Below are 15,000 nucleotides of genomic sequence, written 5' to 3'. Positions count from 1 at the left end.
CTAAAACACACAAAGAAGGGCTTCCCATCAGACCTATACCAGCGTCATACGATACCCCGAATTACAGGCTAGCAAAGTTCCTTGTTCCCCTGCTTTCTCCCCTGATAGAAAATGAATGTCATGTAAATAATTCGCTCCACTTCAAAGAAGCCATACTTAGCCAGGACCAAGATGAAACTATCGAAATTATTGTCAACAAACTCTTTCCTGAAACTGACTCTCTTTTTAATAATTTTAATAAGTCTGATTTTAAGAAACTGTTGCAACTGGCAGTGCAGGACACTGCCTTCATTTTTAATAACAATTGTTACTCTCAAATAGATGGTATGGCTATGGGTTCTTCATTAGGGCCCATATTTGCAGGCATTTTTATGTGCTCCCTGGAGGAGCATTTTTTAGACACCTGTCCCTTGAGTTACCATCCGCTGTTCTACAAAAGCTACGTTGACGATACCTTTGCTCTTTTTAAATCCAAGTATGACGCTGAAAGGTTTCTTGATTCTATTAATATGGCACACCCAAATATAGAATTTACTATGGAGTGTGAAAGTGATAATAAACTACCTTTCTTAGATGTTTTAGTCTTACGACAATATGATCATTTTAACATTTCAGTTTACAGGAAGAGAACTTTTACAGGACAAGGTTCAAATTTTTTTAGTCATTGTTTTTACGGCTTGAAATTAAACTCTTTATATACATTACTTCATCGTGCCTTCTCATTGACATCTAGTTGGGAGTTTTTTCACGAGGAAATCCGCTTCTTACATCAATATTTTACAAGTAATTATTTTCCCACCACACTTTTTCACAGGCATCTTTTTAAACTTCTTAATAACGTTTTTATTCTAAAAGTCTCCTTACCTAATGGGCCTAAGCTTCCGTTTTATGCAAATGTGCCTTTGATCCATGACCAAAATTTCTATGATGCACTAAGGAAACTCATATTTAATTATATACCAGCTATTAGATTTAATATCATCCCAACAAATCCACTTACTTTGGGTAGTTTGTTTAAATTCAAAGATAAACTTGACCCTTGGATGACCTCATGTGTTGTGTATAAGTACAATTGCCCTAGATGTAATCTAGGGACCTACGTGGGATCCACGCAGAGGTTAGTAAGGGTCAGAATTGATTGCCATAAGGGCGTTAGCTATCGAACTGGTAGCAAACTTGCTAATCCTGAATTTTCCAACATCAGGCAACACGCCAATGAATGCAAACATAACATACAATACAAAGATTTTGAAATATTTGGACGGGCACCGAATGGCAAACTATTGACAATCCAGGAGTCCTTGTTTATTAAAAAACTTGTTCCCCAGTTGAACACTTATTAGTCTTCCACGACAACTCTTTACCTTACGTGAGCTGTTGCCTTTTGTCGTCTCTGGTTTGTTCCTTCTGACTTTCGTCCTTCCTTTCTCTCTTGATGGTTGGTCCTGCTACAACTAGTTTTTAATTTTGCTATATATAATGTATTGTGTCTTGTATTTGTATTTTATCGCTTTTAATGTTAATTTTGTTTTTTTTATCTTTATAGCTTGAAAATGAAACCTTTGTGTTTTGAAACGTTGCAATAAATGTATTTTATGGACCACCTGAGATATACTTCCTCCTTCAGCCGTCTTCACACGAGCACGGCTCACAAAATATATTTCTGACTCACTACATATATATATATATATATATATATATATATATATATATATATATATATATATATATATATATATATATATATATATATATATATATATATATATATATATATATATATATATATATATATATGGAAATAATCAACACATGAGCACGGCTCACAAAATATATTTCTGACTCTACATATATATATATATATATATATATATATATATATATATATATATATATATATATATATATATATATATATATATATATATATATGATTAATATTGCTTTTTGTACGTGATTCATTTATCACACATTACCACAGGTGAAAAATAAGAAACGGGGTGTAGGTCCTGACCGGTTTCGACTTTATGAGCCATTTATTACAGGTTCCAATGTTTCGACTTTAATTCCAAGCCAATGGCTTGAAATAAAGTCGAAACCGGTCAGACCTACACCCTGTTTCTTATTTTTCACCTGTGGTAATGTGATATATATATATATATATATATATATATATATATATATATATATATATATATATATATATATATATATATATATATATATACTGTATATCTTTATGAAATTTCTGTGGTCATAAATGACGAAGATAAGAATAAAACTAAATGGAAAACAAGCATCAGTTTTCATTTTCGAGTTTCCGATAATCGTGAATTATCTCCAGATCTTGAAATTAGTTGGAATTATAATACCTAAGAATTATGTATTGATTTCCTAGGTATTATATATTACTTGAATGAGCAGAATCAGACGCTTGACTCTTAGCAAATTACTTTAGTGTATATTTGGAAACGAAACAGTTTAAATATTTTTTTATTTTGAACAGTGATTAGCTAATAAAGGCAAAGATACATCGTCAATGGCCAGTCTGAAGCCATGACAGGAATATTCTTCGGTAAGGAAATAACATTTTTTGACGTCTGATTTTATATCTCCGAAAATTTATTACCAATAAATCTGGTGGAAAATCTCGGGAACATCATTCAGAGATACCGAACTAGAAAAGGAAACTGAGAGCTGAATTAAATGAAAATCAGCTTTTAGATTTAGGTTTGTTTTTAAGTCGCCATCAATCAGAATAAATGAATCGGAGACTGCGCGTAAAGGAAATGTCTGTTTTGAAAGAATTTAGATTTATAACTGCATGAGCAACGGGAACAGAAATACTTGAAATATTTTACGTGCTCGCCTTTGTCACATCATTCAGCTGTATTATTGCTGTTAGATCAATTCCACCTCTGTTTTCAAAGGATGCTCTTCTTTCATTTTTAATCAGATGCATGACAGCATTAAAAACAAAATTCTTTGTTAGATCTTACTTTCATGGAAGTTATTCGGTTGATGAGGACCCATATCAGTCTTAATCACTAAACCATCTTTGTCCACGAGTCACTTAGCTGGCCAACTTCTTTAACTTTACATTGGTGTAGTTATTTATTTTTATTGAAGTACATTGGTGTAGTTATTTATTTTTATTGAAGAACAGGTGTTTCTGGCGAGCCTTTTGAGAGACCGGGGGGCAAATTCCTTAGATATATGCTAGTAATGCACCAGCCCCGGTTTGTTTGCCATGCCCTTAGGTTAGGTAAGGTTAGTTGGGCTTCGTAGTAATTTGGGTATGGGAAACATAATGAGATTATTGTCAAGAAAAAATGGTTAGTTTTTAAGATATTGCGTCCCACTTTTTTTAGGGAAAGGTTCCGGTGCTTGGGTATATCTCGGGAAAATGCGACCCGGGGAAGGTGACTCAAAGGTCTTGTTAAGTTATTTAAAAAAAAAAATGTCAGTGACAACCTTCCTTATCAGACTGCCTGGTAGCTATCATTCAGTGTCACTCTAACAACTGCTAATGTGTTATCCAACATTAACAAAGGGGCTACCAGTCTCTGGCTGTTTGTCAAAGAAGATGTAATGAACATGTGGATGACTGCTCTCATTACGTCCTGGTATTCGTGAAAGAAAACGGAAATGTTGCGGTTCTTGGGGTAATCATGTTATTTTTACTTATGGTTTTCAAGGATAATATAGTACTTGCCAAATGACAGTCCGTACATCAATAATTTATTGTAATTAGGTTTTGTTTTAACATATCCTCTAAATTATTATAATTCAATTGCAAAGTCAAGCAATCTGTTTGATATGTCAAACTTGACAGCTGAGTCAGCAATCCAGAATCCCCTTAAAAAGGAATAAGTTAAAAAATGTGTCACTGCGGCCACTGTGTATCCGCGCCTAGATCCAGTTATAGCAGGGGAGGGAGCCGAAATATAACTCTAGATTACTCCATCTTCGGCTGATCAATGAGATTTGCGGCCGCAATTGGCAATAGACGACTTTGGTGGCTAATGCAGACGCCGTTAGGAGTCGGGACGTCTCCTGTGCTTGGGTCTTTTCCTCACTCTCCTTTCGAGTGTTTTCGTTCGTGAATTACTACTTTTATTCTGTCCGTAAAATACAGCCATATCTGTCTATTTAGTCATCTGTTTATCTATTCTCAAATGTTTACTCTTACGTTAACTGTGTTTGGTTGTCTGACAGTCAGTTGCACCAGTTTTTCGTCTTGTTTATGTGTGAATGTCTGTTTGTGTTTGTGCATGAATATCATAAAACCTTTCCCCCCTGTTTATCTGTTTATCTGTTCCCATATCTTTATGCTGACATTAACTTCTATTTGACTGGCTGCTGCCAGTCAGTTGCTCGAGTTTTTCGCTTTGTTTATATGTGAATGTCTGTCTGTATCTCTGCATGAATAACATGGAACTGTATCCCCTTTGGTGGGGGTTCATTCCCAAGGGGTATATCCGTAGGGTGGTTATCAAGTGTTTTAGAATGAGTTTTGGGGATTATTAGGCAGATTTACATTCATTCGTGCCTTTGGGTGGGTCTAGCAGTATTTGGAAAGTGTCATCATTGGCAAAGGTGATTGTTTTACCAAACAATCTGTCTTGAAAAATTCGAAGTTAAGGATTTCTCTTCTTAGGATGCGTTCATCAGCAGAAGCTTCGGAGCATTTCCACACCCATGAGGCGTTTTTTTTTTTTATTGATCTTACAAGGTCACAAGCTAAGTTCAGTAAGGTTCAGTAGGTGAGAAAAAGCTTTTAAACTTTTACCAAACACTAATTATCCTGTCTACTAAACCAAAGTAATTCTATGCTACTCAGTGAAGGTGGATAATACACATTTTTTATTTTATTTTATTTATATTTAAAAAGTAAACACTATTTCCTGTGTGTACAGTAAATTGAAGATTTTCAACAAACTAAATTCTTGATTCCCAAAGCCACAGGAACCGAGAGAGCGCTTTAGGACCGAGGAGTCAGTCTCCTCATGAACGAGGCCGAGGAGGAGGAGGACTTGGCTCTGCACGTCTGAGTGTGGGAAGGGGGCTGGGGGTGGGGCGGGATCCCTCTCCGGGGGGACAGAGAGGGGCCCATCTCCACCAACAGACGTGAGGAGCCAAGTCCTCCTCCTCCTCGGCCCCGTTCATGAGATTCACCCGACTCCTCTGCTCTTACGCGCTCCCCCGTTATTGTTCACTTGTGAACAGGATATAGTGAGAAACACTATATTGTGGTTCCTTCAGAAAAGGTCCTGCGAACACTGAACTAAATCACATCATCCTTTTGCCCCTCTGGAAGTGGTTCATCTGAGCCTTCTGCTCTTGGTTGGTCTTCTTCCGGGACGCAAACTCTTGAGATGTATGCTAGTATTGCACCAGCCCCCCCCCTTTGTTTTTTGCTATGCCCCTAGGTGAGGTTACGTTAGGTTAGGTTAGATTAGTGTCCACGTCGTAATTTGGGTGTGAGAAACATAATGAGATTATTTCCAAGAAAATTCTGTGGTTAGTTTTTAAGATATGGCATCCCGCTTTTTTCCGGGAAAGGTCCCGGCACTCGGTTAAATCTCGGGAAAATGCTTCCGGGACTTTTCAGGAGCCGGTTTTGGTCCCGTGGGTTTTTTTCAAAGAGTTATAGCAATATGATTCATAAAAAAACACACACAAGCACAGAGGACACCATTATTCCTACAAAGAGTTCAGTGATACCATTAATGGCGGTGATCAGCCAACGATGTCATTTGATGGAGCGACCGAAAAGACTAAAAAAAAAAAAATAAAAAAAAAAACCTTTCTGGTCATTTGAACGAATCTTCCACAGCAGCGGCTGGTCTCATTGCTGTTCAGTGATAAATGTAATGACTCCATTATCCAAGAAATTCATCATTGTTCTGTTACGGCTCAGTGACGACAAAATTAATATCGCTGTTGTTATTAAAAGGTATGCTGTCATTTTTCATCTCGGTAAGACCTGTAATATGTTTAGAATAAGTGTTGCTCATAATATGTTTTAAGCTAATCTAATGAGAGGTTCGGGAACTTACACTACATCACATCTAAGTTTTTCCTTATTCAAAAATTTAATATTGGTTGTCGCCCTTCTTTGAAACCACCACAAAGGTCATTGGTAGTGGATAAGTTATAACATTTATAAATGAAACTGAAAATGTGAAAATCCGAAAAAAAGATCTGAAAAAGGACAGTGCCCGTTGCTGCTGATATCAGCAATATTAATGGTAACTTCTTTACGGCTGTGAAAATTAAATAGTGATGAAGTCCTTATCCACGTACAGGCATTGAGTTTCCAGTGAAATAAAGGAAAAATAAGTATTGTGTTTTTCTTGGACCTTTCAAGAAAAAAGTTCTTCTTACTCTTTACGAAAACCTGGAGGAGATTAAACATTACCCGCAGTGATTATGAAGTGCTTAGTGACAATACTCGAATTACTTTCAACCCCAAACTTTCCTTTAGATCTTAACCTTTTTATTACCATGCCCCCTCTAAGATTTGGTCCTTCCCTCCATGCGCCCCCGCCTTGCATCTGTTAGTAAAAGTATCTCCCAGATTTAAAGGAAAATAAAAAAGAAAGAGAAAGAGAAGGGGTGTTTTTATTCTTTTGGGAACGAATTAGTGAGATATTTGACACTGCTTCTTAGCTATAGATTTTGAATGCGTAGTTGAATGTGAAGAGAATAATGAATAGAGTTAGAGAATTTAAAATTTTTCCCTAGGGCTTGTGCCCCACCTAGAAATTGCTGACGGCCCCCTAAGGGGGAGCGCCTCCCCCAGGTTAAGAACAACTGCTTTAGATGAAACATCGCACTGATAACTAAAATACGGGTTTACCCTACCAATGCTAGATTAACTTCCGGTTGCGATAGAGGCTATAGACGTTGTACGGAAAGGGGGAGTGAGGAAGGGGGGGAGGAGTGAGGAGGAAGGAGAGGGGGAGGGCAGGTAATACGTGCCCTATCAGTCTACCTGGAAGCTTGCTGACAGCGATTAATGACACAAAATAACTATTTGTAGGGGAAATGGAGAGTGATTGCCCATTATTGCCGCAATCTTCTGGTCTACGTTGATTCAACGATCTTTTTATAATAGACATTTCTCCGAGATCTTTCTAAAACAGACTCTTTTTCAGATATCTCTGTCAAATAAGCACTTCTCATAGATCTTTTTAAAAAAAGACTTTTTCAGAGATCTTTCTCAAATAAACACTTCCCATAGATCTTTTTAAAAAAAGACTTTTTTCAGAGGTCTTTGTCAAATAAACACTTCTCATAGATCTTTTTAAAAAAGACTTTTCAGAGATCTTTTTCAAATAAACACTTCTCATAGATCTTTAAAAAAGACTTTTTCAGAGATCTTTGTCAAATAAACACTTCTCATAGATCTTTTTAAAAAAGACGTTTTCAGAGATCTTTGTCAAATAAACACTTCTCATAGACCTTTTTAAAAAAAAAGACTTTTTCAGAGGTCTTTGTCAAATAAACACTTCTCAGAGATCTTTTAAAAAAAGATTTTTTCAGAGATCTTTGTCAAATAAACATTTCTCATAGATCTTTTTAAAAAAAGACTCTTTTTCAGAGATCTTTGTAAAAAAAAAACACTTCTCATAGATCCCTTTAAAAAAAGCTCTTTTTCATAGATCTTTTTCAAATAAACACTTTTTCAGAGATCTTTTCAAAGTACAGGGAACACTTTTCACAGATCGTTTAAAAAGAGACTTTTTTCAGAGATCTTTTTCAAATAAATTTTTCGGAGACCTTTTCAAAATACAGGTGAAAAGAGAAATATCCATTACATACCGCTCGTTGTCAGTGTTTGGTTTCAGTGCAAAGTTTTCCACTTCCAAAATATCAAGATCTAATGACTTGAAAGTCATGACTTTTTCAAAATTAACGAGATTTTTTATCTCCTTAATCACGAAAATTTCCAACTTCCAAATCATAATGTTTTAAAAATCCAAAGTAATTGTAACTCAAAAACATGATATTTTATAACTCCAAAATCATGAGATTTTATAGCTCTGAAATCCAGATTTTATAGCTCCAAAATCAAGAGATCTTATAGCTCTAAAATCAAGAGATCTTATAGCTCTAAAATCAAGAGATCTTGTAGCTCTAAAATCAAAAGATCTTATAGCTGTAAAATCAAGGGATCTTATAGCTCTAAAATCAAGAGATTTTATAGCTCTAAAATCAAGAGATCTTATAGCTGTAAATTCAAGATATTTAATAGCTCTCAAATCAAGAGATCTTATAGCTCTAAATTCAAGAGGTCTTATAGCTCGAAAATCAAGAGATTTTATAGCTCTAAAATCAAGCGATTTTATAGCTCTAAAATCAAGAGATTTTATAGCTCTAAAATCAAGAAATTTTATACCTCTAAAATCAAGAGATTTTATACTCTAAAATCATGAAATTTTATATCTCTGAAGTCAAGAGGTTTTATAGCTCCAAAATCAAGAGATCTTACAACTCTAAAATCACGAGATTTTATAGCTGTAAAATCAAGAGATTTTATAGCTATAAAATCAAGAGATTTTATACCTCTAAAATCAAGAGATCTCATAGCACTAAAATCAAGAGATCCTATAGCTCTAAATTCAAGAGATTTTATAGCTCTAAAATCAAGAGATTTTATAGCTCTAAAATCAAGAGATCTTATAGCTGTAAAATCAAGAGATTTTATAGCTCTAAAATCAAGAGCTCTTACAGCTGTAAAATCAAGAGATTTTATAGCTCTAAAATCAAGAGATCTTCATAGCTGTAAAATCAAGAGATTTTATTACTCTAAAATCAAGAGCTCATATAGCTGTAAAATCAAGAGATTTTATAGCTCTAAAATCAAGAGATCTTATAGCTGTAAAATCAAGAGATTTTATAGCTCTAAAATCAAGAGATCTGATAGCTGTAAAATCAAGAGATTTTATAGCTCTAAAATCAAGAGATCTTATAGCTGTAAAATCAAGATATTTAATAGCTGTAAAATCAAGAGCTCTTATAGCTGTAAAATCAAGAGATCTTATAGCTCTAAAATCAAGAGATTTTATAGCTCTAAAATCAAGAGCTCTTATAGCTGTAAAATCAAGAGATTTTATAGCTCTAAAATCAAGAGATCTTATAGCTGTAAAATCAAGATATTTAATAGCTGTAAAATCAAGAGTTCTTATAGCTCTAAATTCAAGAGGTCTTATAGCTCCAAAATCTAGAGATTTTATAGCTCTAAAATCAAGAGATTTTATAGCTCTAAAATAAAGAAATTTTATAGCTCTAAAATCAAGAGATTTTATACTCTAAAATCATGAGATTTTATAGCTCTGAAGTCAAGAGGTTTTATAGCTCCAAAATCAAGAGACCTTACAACTCTCAAATCACGAGATTTTATAGCTGTAAAATCAAGAGATTTTATAGCTATAAAATCAAGAGATTTTATACCTCTATAATCAAGAGATCTCATAGCACTAAAATCAAGAGATCCTATAGCTCTAAATTCAAGAGATTTTATGGTTCTAAAATCAAGAGATCTTATAGCTGTTAAATTAAGAGATTTTATAGCTCTAAAATTTTATAGCTCTAAAATCAAGAGCTCTAAAATCTTATAGAGATTGTAAAATCAAGAGAGCTCTTAAAATCAAGAGATTTTATAGCTCTAAAATTTTATAGTTGTAAAATCTCTAAAATCAAGAGATCTTATAGCTGTAAAATCAAGAGATTTTATAGCTCTAAAATCAAAGCTCTTATAGCTCTAAAATCAAGAGATTTTATAACTCTAAAATCAAGAGATCTTATTTTAAAGAGATTTTATTGCTCTAAAATCAAGAGATCCTATAGCTGTAAAATCAAGATATTTAATAGCTCTAAAATCAAGAGATCTTTTAGCTGTAAAATCAAGAGATCTTATAGTTCTAAAATCAAGAGATCCTATAGCTCTAAAGTCAAGAAATTTTATAGCTCTAAAATCAAGATATCTTCTTACTAGATCTTATAGTTGTAAAATCAAGAGATCCTATAGCTCTAAATCCAAGAGATTTTATAGCTCTAAAATCAAGAGATCTAAAATATTTTATAGCTCTAAAATTAAGAGATCTTATAGCTGCAAAATAAAGAGACTTTATAGCTCCAAAATAAAGATATTTTATTGCTCTAAAATCAAGAGATTTTATAGCTAAAATCAAAATCAAGATCAAAAAGATTTTAAATGTAAATCAAGAGATTTTATAGCTCTAAAATCAAGAGATCTTATAGTAAAATCAAGATATTTTAGCTGTAAAATCAAGAGATCTTATAGCTGTAAAATCAAGAGATCTTATAGCTCTAAAATCAAGAGATTTTATAGCTCTAAAATCAAGAGCTCTTATAGCTGTAAAATCAAGAGATTTTATCTAAAATCAAAGATCTTAAGCTGTAAAATCAAGATATTTAATAGCTGTAAAATCAAAAGTTCTTTATAACTCTAAATTCAAGAGGTCTTATAGCTCCAAAATCTAGAGATTTTATAAAATCAAGAGATTTTATAGCTCTAAAATAAAGAAATTTTATAGCTCTAAAATAAAGAGATTTTATACTCTAAAATCATGAGATTTTATAGTTCTGAAGTCAAGAGGTTTTATAGCTCCAAAATCAAGAGACCTTACAACTCTCAAATCACGAGATTTTTATATAAAATCAAGAGATTTTATAGCTATAAAATCAAGAGATTTTATCCTCTATAATCAAGAGATCTCATAGCACTAAAATCAAGAGATCCTATTTAAATTCAAGAGATTTTATGGTTCTAAAATCAAGAGATCTTATAGCTGTTAAATTAAGAGATTTTATAGCTCTAAAATCAAGAGCTCTTATAGCTGTAAAATCAAGAGATTTTATAGCTCTAAAATCAAGAGATCTTATAGCTGTAAAATCAAGAGATTTTATAGCTCTAAAATCAAGAGCTCTTATAGCTCTAAAATCAAGAGATTTTATAGCTCTAAAATCAAGAGCTCTTATAGCTGTAAAATCAAGAGATTTTATAGCTCTAAAATCAAGAGATCTTATAGCTGTAAAATCAAGAGATTTTATAGCTCTAAAATCAAGAGCTCTTATAGCTGTAAAATCAAGAGATTTTATAGCTCTAAAATCAAGATATCTTATACCAGTAAAATAAAGAGATTTTATTCTTAAAATCAAGAGATCTAAAATCAAGATATTTAAGATCCTTAAAATAGCTGTAAAATCAAGAGATCTCTAAAATAGCTCAAAATCAAGAGATCTTATAGCTAAAATAAAATCAAGCTCTAAAGTCAAGAAATTTTATAGCTCCAAAATCAAGATATCTTCTATCACTAAAATCATGAGATCTTATAGTTGTAAAATCAAGAGATCCTATAGCTCTAAATCCAAGAGATTTTATAGCTCTAAAATCAAGAGATCCTATAGCTGTAAAATCAAGAGATTTTATAGCTCTAAAATTAAGAGATCTTATAGCTGCAAAATAAAGAGACTTTATAGCTCCAAAATCAAGATATCTTATGGCTCTAAAATCAAGAGATTTTTTAAATCAAGAATCTTATAGCTCAGAAGATTTTAAAGCTCTAAAATCAAGAGATCTTATAGCCCTAAAATCACGAGATCTTATAGCTCTAAAATCACGATATCTTATACCAGTAAAATCAAGAGATCTTATAGATCTAAAATCAAGAGATTTCATAGCTCCAAATTCAAGAGATCTTATAGCTATAAAATCAAGAGATTGTATAGCTCCAAAATCAAGAGATTTATAGCTCTAAAATCAAGAGATTTACAGCTCCAAAATCAAGAGATTTTATAGCTCTAAAATCGAGAGATTTATAGCCCCAAAATCAAGAGATGTTTTAACTCTAAAATCCAGAAATTTTATAGCTCTAAAATCAAGATATTGTATAGCTCTAAAATCAAGAGATCTTATAGCTCTAAAATCAAGAGATTTTATAGCTCCAAAATCAAGAGATTTTATTATAGCTCTAAAATCAAGAGAATTTAGAGCCCCAAAATAAAGAGATTTTATACCTCTAAAATCACGAGATCTTACAGCTCTAAAATCAAGAGATTTTATAGCTGTAAAATCATGAGATTTTATAGCTCTAAATCACGAGATCTTAGAGCTCCAAAATCACGAGATCTTATAGCTCTAAAATCACGAGATCTTATAGCTCTAAAATCAAGAGATCTTACAGCTCTAAAATCACGAGGTCTTATAGCTGTAAAATCAAGAGGTCTTATAGCTGTAAAATCAAGGGATCTTATAGCTCTAAAATCAAGAGATTTTATAGCTCTAAAATCAAGAGTAAGAGTTTTGTAAATATATATAAAATCAATAGTATGTATGTATATATATATTATATATATATATATATATATATATATATATATATATATATATATATATATATATAGTTATATATCTATATTATGAAAACAGCATCTATCTACATGTTACTTGGTGTAAAGAAATATTTTGGACCCAGAACATCCGAGTCATTTTTCGTTGAGAGTAAATTGCTTGCAGGTCACCTGTTTTCACATTCCCTAATGAGCGAGATACCTCCCTGCCTGTACCTTTACCGCCTAAAAATATGTTTTTATAGAAGGTAATTAATTAAAATCTTGGGTCCGAATGAAACGGGAGTAATTTTCTTCTAGCTGCAACTTTTGGCCAGCCCTATGAGAGCTGAAAGTCAGCTCAGTGGTCTGGTTAAACTACTTTAATAATAATAACAATCTAACTGCAACTGCTTTCATTCCTTTTACTCTACCGCCGTTTAAATTCTCTTTCTTCCCTCTTACTGTCCACCCTCTCCTAACAATTTATTCATAGTGCAAATGCTTTGAGGTTTTCCTCCCGTTACTCCTTTCAAACTTTTACTGTCAATTTCAGTTTCAACGCTGAATGGCCTTAGTTGCCCCGGTGCTTGGCATGTATGCCTAAATACATAAGTCAGTCAATCAGTCAAACCTTTCTTTTGACACCACTGAAATTTCCGGCCTGTAGTTTCGGAGCTGACGGAGACAACTACTGAGCCGGAAGTTATTACTTCCGGTGTTCGCTTTTGATCGGTAGACCCACATCCTTCCCGTCTGGAGAGCACCGTTTGTTCGCGCTCCCGATCATCTCTCGCCCAGATAACTAAAAAAGTGTGCAGTGTTCATTTAAAAGTGCGTCTTTTAAAAAGTCTTGCTTCCGTAATATTTCTTTCGGCTTCAGCCTTTTGAAATCTGGTGAACGTCCTTGCAAAAACAAAAAATCATAAAAATCCGTTATAACTATTGCTAGATCTTCTTAAAGTATAGGAATGATTTTTGATGAGTACCTTGAAAATTGGAATAATATGCTAGCTATTCCTACATCTCATTCGGGAATCTTAAGAGAGAATTTCTGATAACGAACCTTGATATTCATCATTACAAGCTGTTGCTACAGTACATCTCACTTGAAATTCTTAGGAAATGTATTCTAATAACGCATGCTGAGCGTTAGAATTACGCATAAACTATCGAAAACACGTTAAAAATGTCTTGCTTTCTGTACGGTCGCTACAGCGTATAATCAAGGCCACAGAAAATGGATCTATCTTTCGGTGGTCTCGGTATAATACCATATGAGCCGCAGCCCATGAAACTTTAACCACGGGCCGGTGGTGGCCTGGCCTATATCGATGCCAGAAGCACGATTATGGCTAACTTTACTTTAACCTTAAATAAAATAAAAGCCGAGTCTGGAGGGCTGCAATTTGGTATGTTTGATGATTGGAGGGTGGATGATCAACATACCAATTTACAGCCCCCCAGCCTCAATGTTTTTAAGATCTGAGGACGGACAGAAAAAGTGCTGACAGAATAAAGTGAGGACAGACAGACAAAGCCGGCACAACAGTTTTCTTTAATAGAAAACTAAAACTCCCCAAATATGTCAACTAGCGCATTTTTAGCAAAACATTGCCCAAATACCATCTGCGTATGTCCATGTCAAATTAAAAAAAAAAATTAAAAAAAATCCCCCCAATTTTTTTTTAATTTGAAAAAGCCCAGTAACGTGCGTGAGAGCCCTTGCAAAGAAAGGTCACATGTACACGAAGGTGAGCGTAAGCCAGGTTTGCTTTTAATTTAATACTTGCATTATCACGAGGGTCGGGAGGTCGTATCAGTATATCAGCAATATTGTAACTGCCACCTGGAATACGGGTTTCTCCCCCAAAAATCGATGGCCATAACGATTGGAAGAGGAAGAACGTGAACGAAGAAGAAGAAGAAGAAGAAGAAGAAGAAGAAGAAGAAGAAGAAGAAGAAGAAGAAGAAGAAGAAGAAGAACGTGAACGGGAAGAAGAATAGTAGGAACAAGAGGAAGAGAGGCAGGAATTGGCTTCTGTGACCTCATTGCTTTTGTGTGCTTTTCTTTGCTGGTGGTTTTGAGTCACGCACATGAAATGAGAGAGAGAGAGAGAGAATACAACTTATTTCTAAATGTGTAGAGAGAAATATACACAAAAAATGTGAGAGGGAATGCATAATTTTTTAGAAATAAAGAAGAGAGAGAGAGAGAGAATGTAATTTTTTTAAATACACAGAGTAATAGACAAGAATTTGTGAGAGGGAATGCATATTTTTATAAAGAGAGAGAGAGAGAGAGAGAGAGAGAGAGAGAGAGAGAGAGAGAGAGAGAGAGAATGTAAATTATTTCTAAATACAGAGATGGAGAGAAATAGACGAATACGTGAGAGGGAATTCATATCTTTTATATAAACAAAGTGAGAGAGAGAGAGAGAGAGAGAGAGAGAGAATGTAATTCTTTTAATACACAGAGTAATAGACAAGAATTTGTGAGAGGGAATGCATATTTTTATAAATAGAGAGAGAGAGAGAGAGAGAGAGAGAGAGAGAGAGAGAGAGAGAGAGAGAGAGAGAGAGAGAGAGAATGCAACTTATTTCTACATGCATAGAAATGCACACAAAAATGTGAGA

The 15,000-nt window shown here is 33.7% G+C and overlaps 2 protein-coding genes across 2 annotated transcripts; both read left to right on the top strand.

The window, feature by feature from the left end:
• The first annotated feature begins 10,795 nt into the window (after window positions 1-10,795).
• Window positions 10,796-11,170, top strand: LOC136832329 (S-antigen protein-like). Its single transcript, XM_067093236.1, has one exon. It carries the CDS (start codon window positions 10,796-10,798, stop codon window positions 11,168-11,170), a length of 375 nt encoding a protein of 124 aa, XP_066949337.1.
• Window positions 11,171-12,109: 939 nt separating this feature from the next.
• On the top strand, window positions 12,110-14,370 carry LOC136832328 (high mobility group protein B1-like). The gene is made up of 2 exons (XM_067093235.1): window positions 12,110-12,328; window positions 14,263-14,370. Exons 1-2 carry the CDS (start codon window positions 12,110-12,112, stop codon window positions 14,368-14,370), a joined length of 327 nt encoding a protein of 108 aa, XP_066949336.1.
• Window positions 14,371-15,000: the final 630 nt, after the last annotated feature.

This window comes from Macrobrachium rosenbergii, chromosome 49 (genome assembly GCF_040412425.1).
Source record: "Macrobrachium rosenbergii isolate ZJJX-2024 chromosome 49, ASM4041242v1, whole genome shotgun sequence".
Classification (NCBI taxonomy): domain Eukaryota; kingdom Metazoa; phylum Arthropoda; class Malacostraca; order Decapoda; family Palaemonidae; genus Macrobrachium; species Macrobrachium rosenbergii.
Note: the sequence above shows the minus strand (reverse complement) of the source record. Positions and strands in the feature narration are given on the sequence as shown.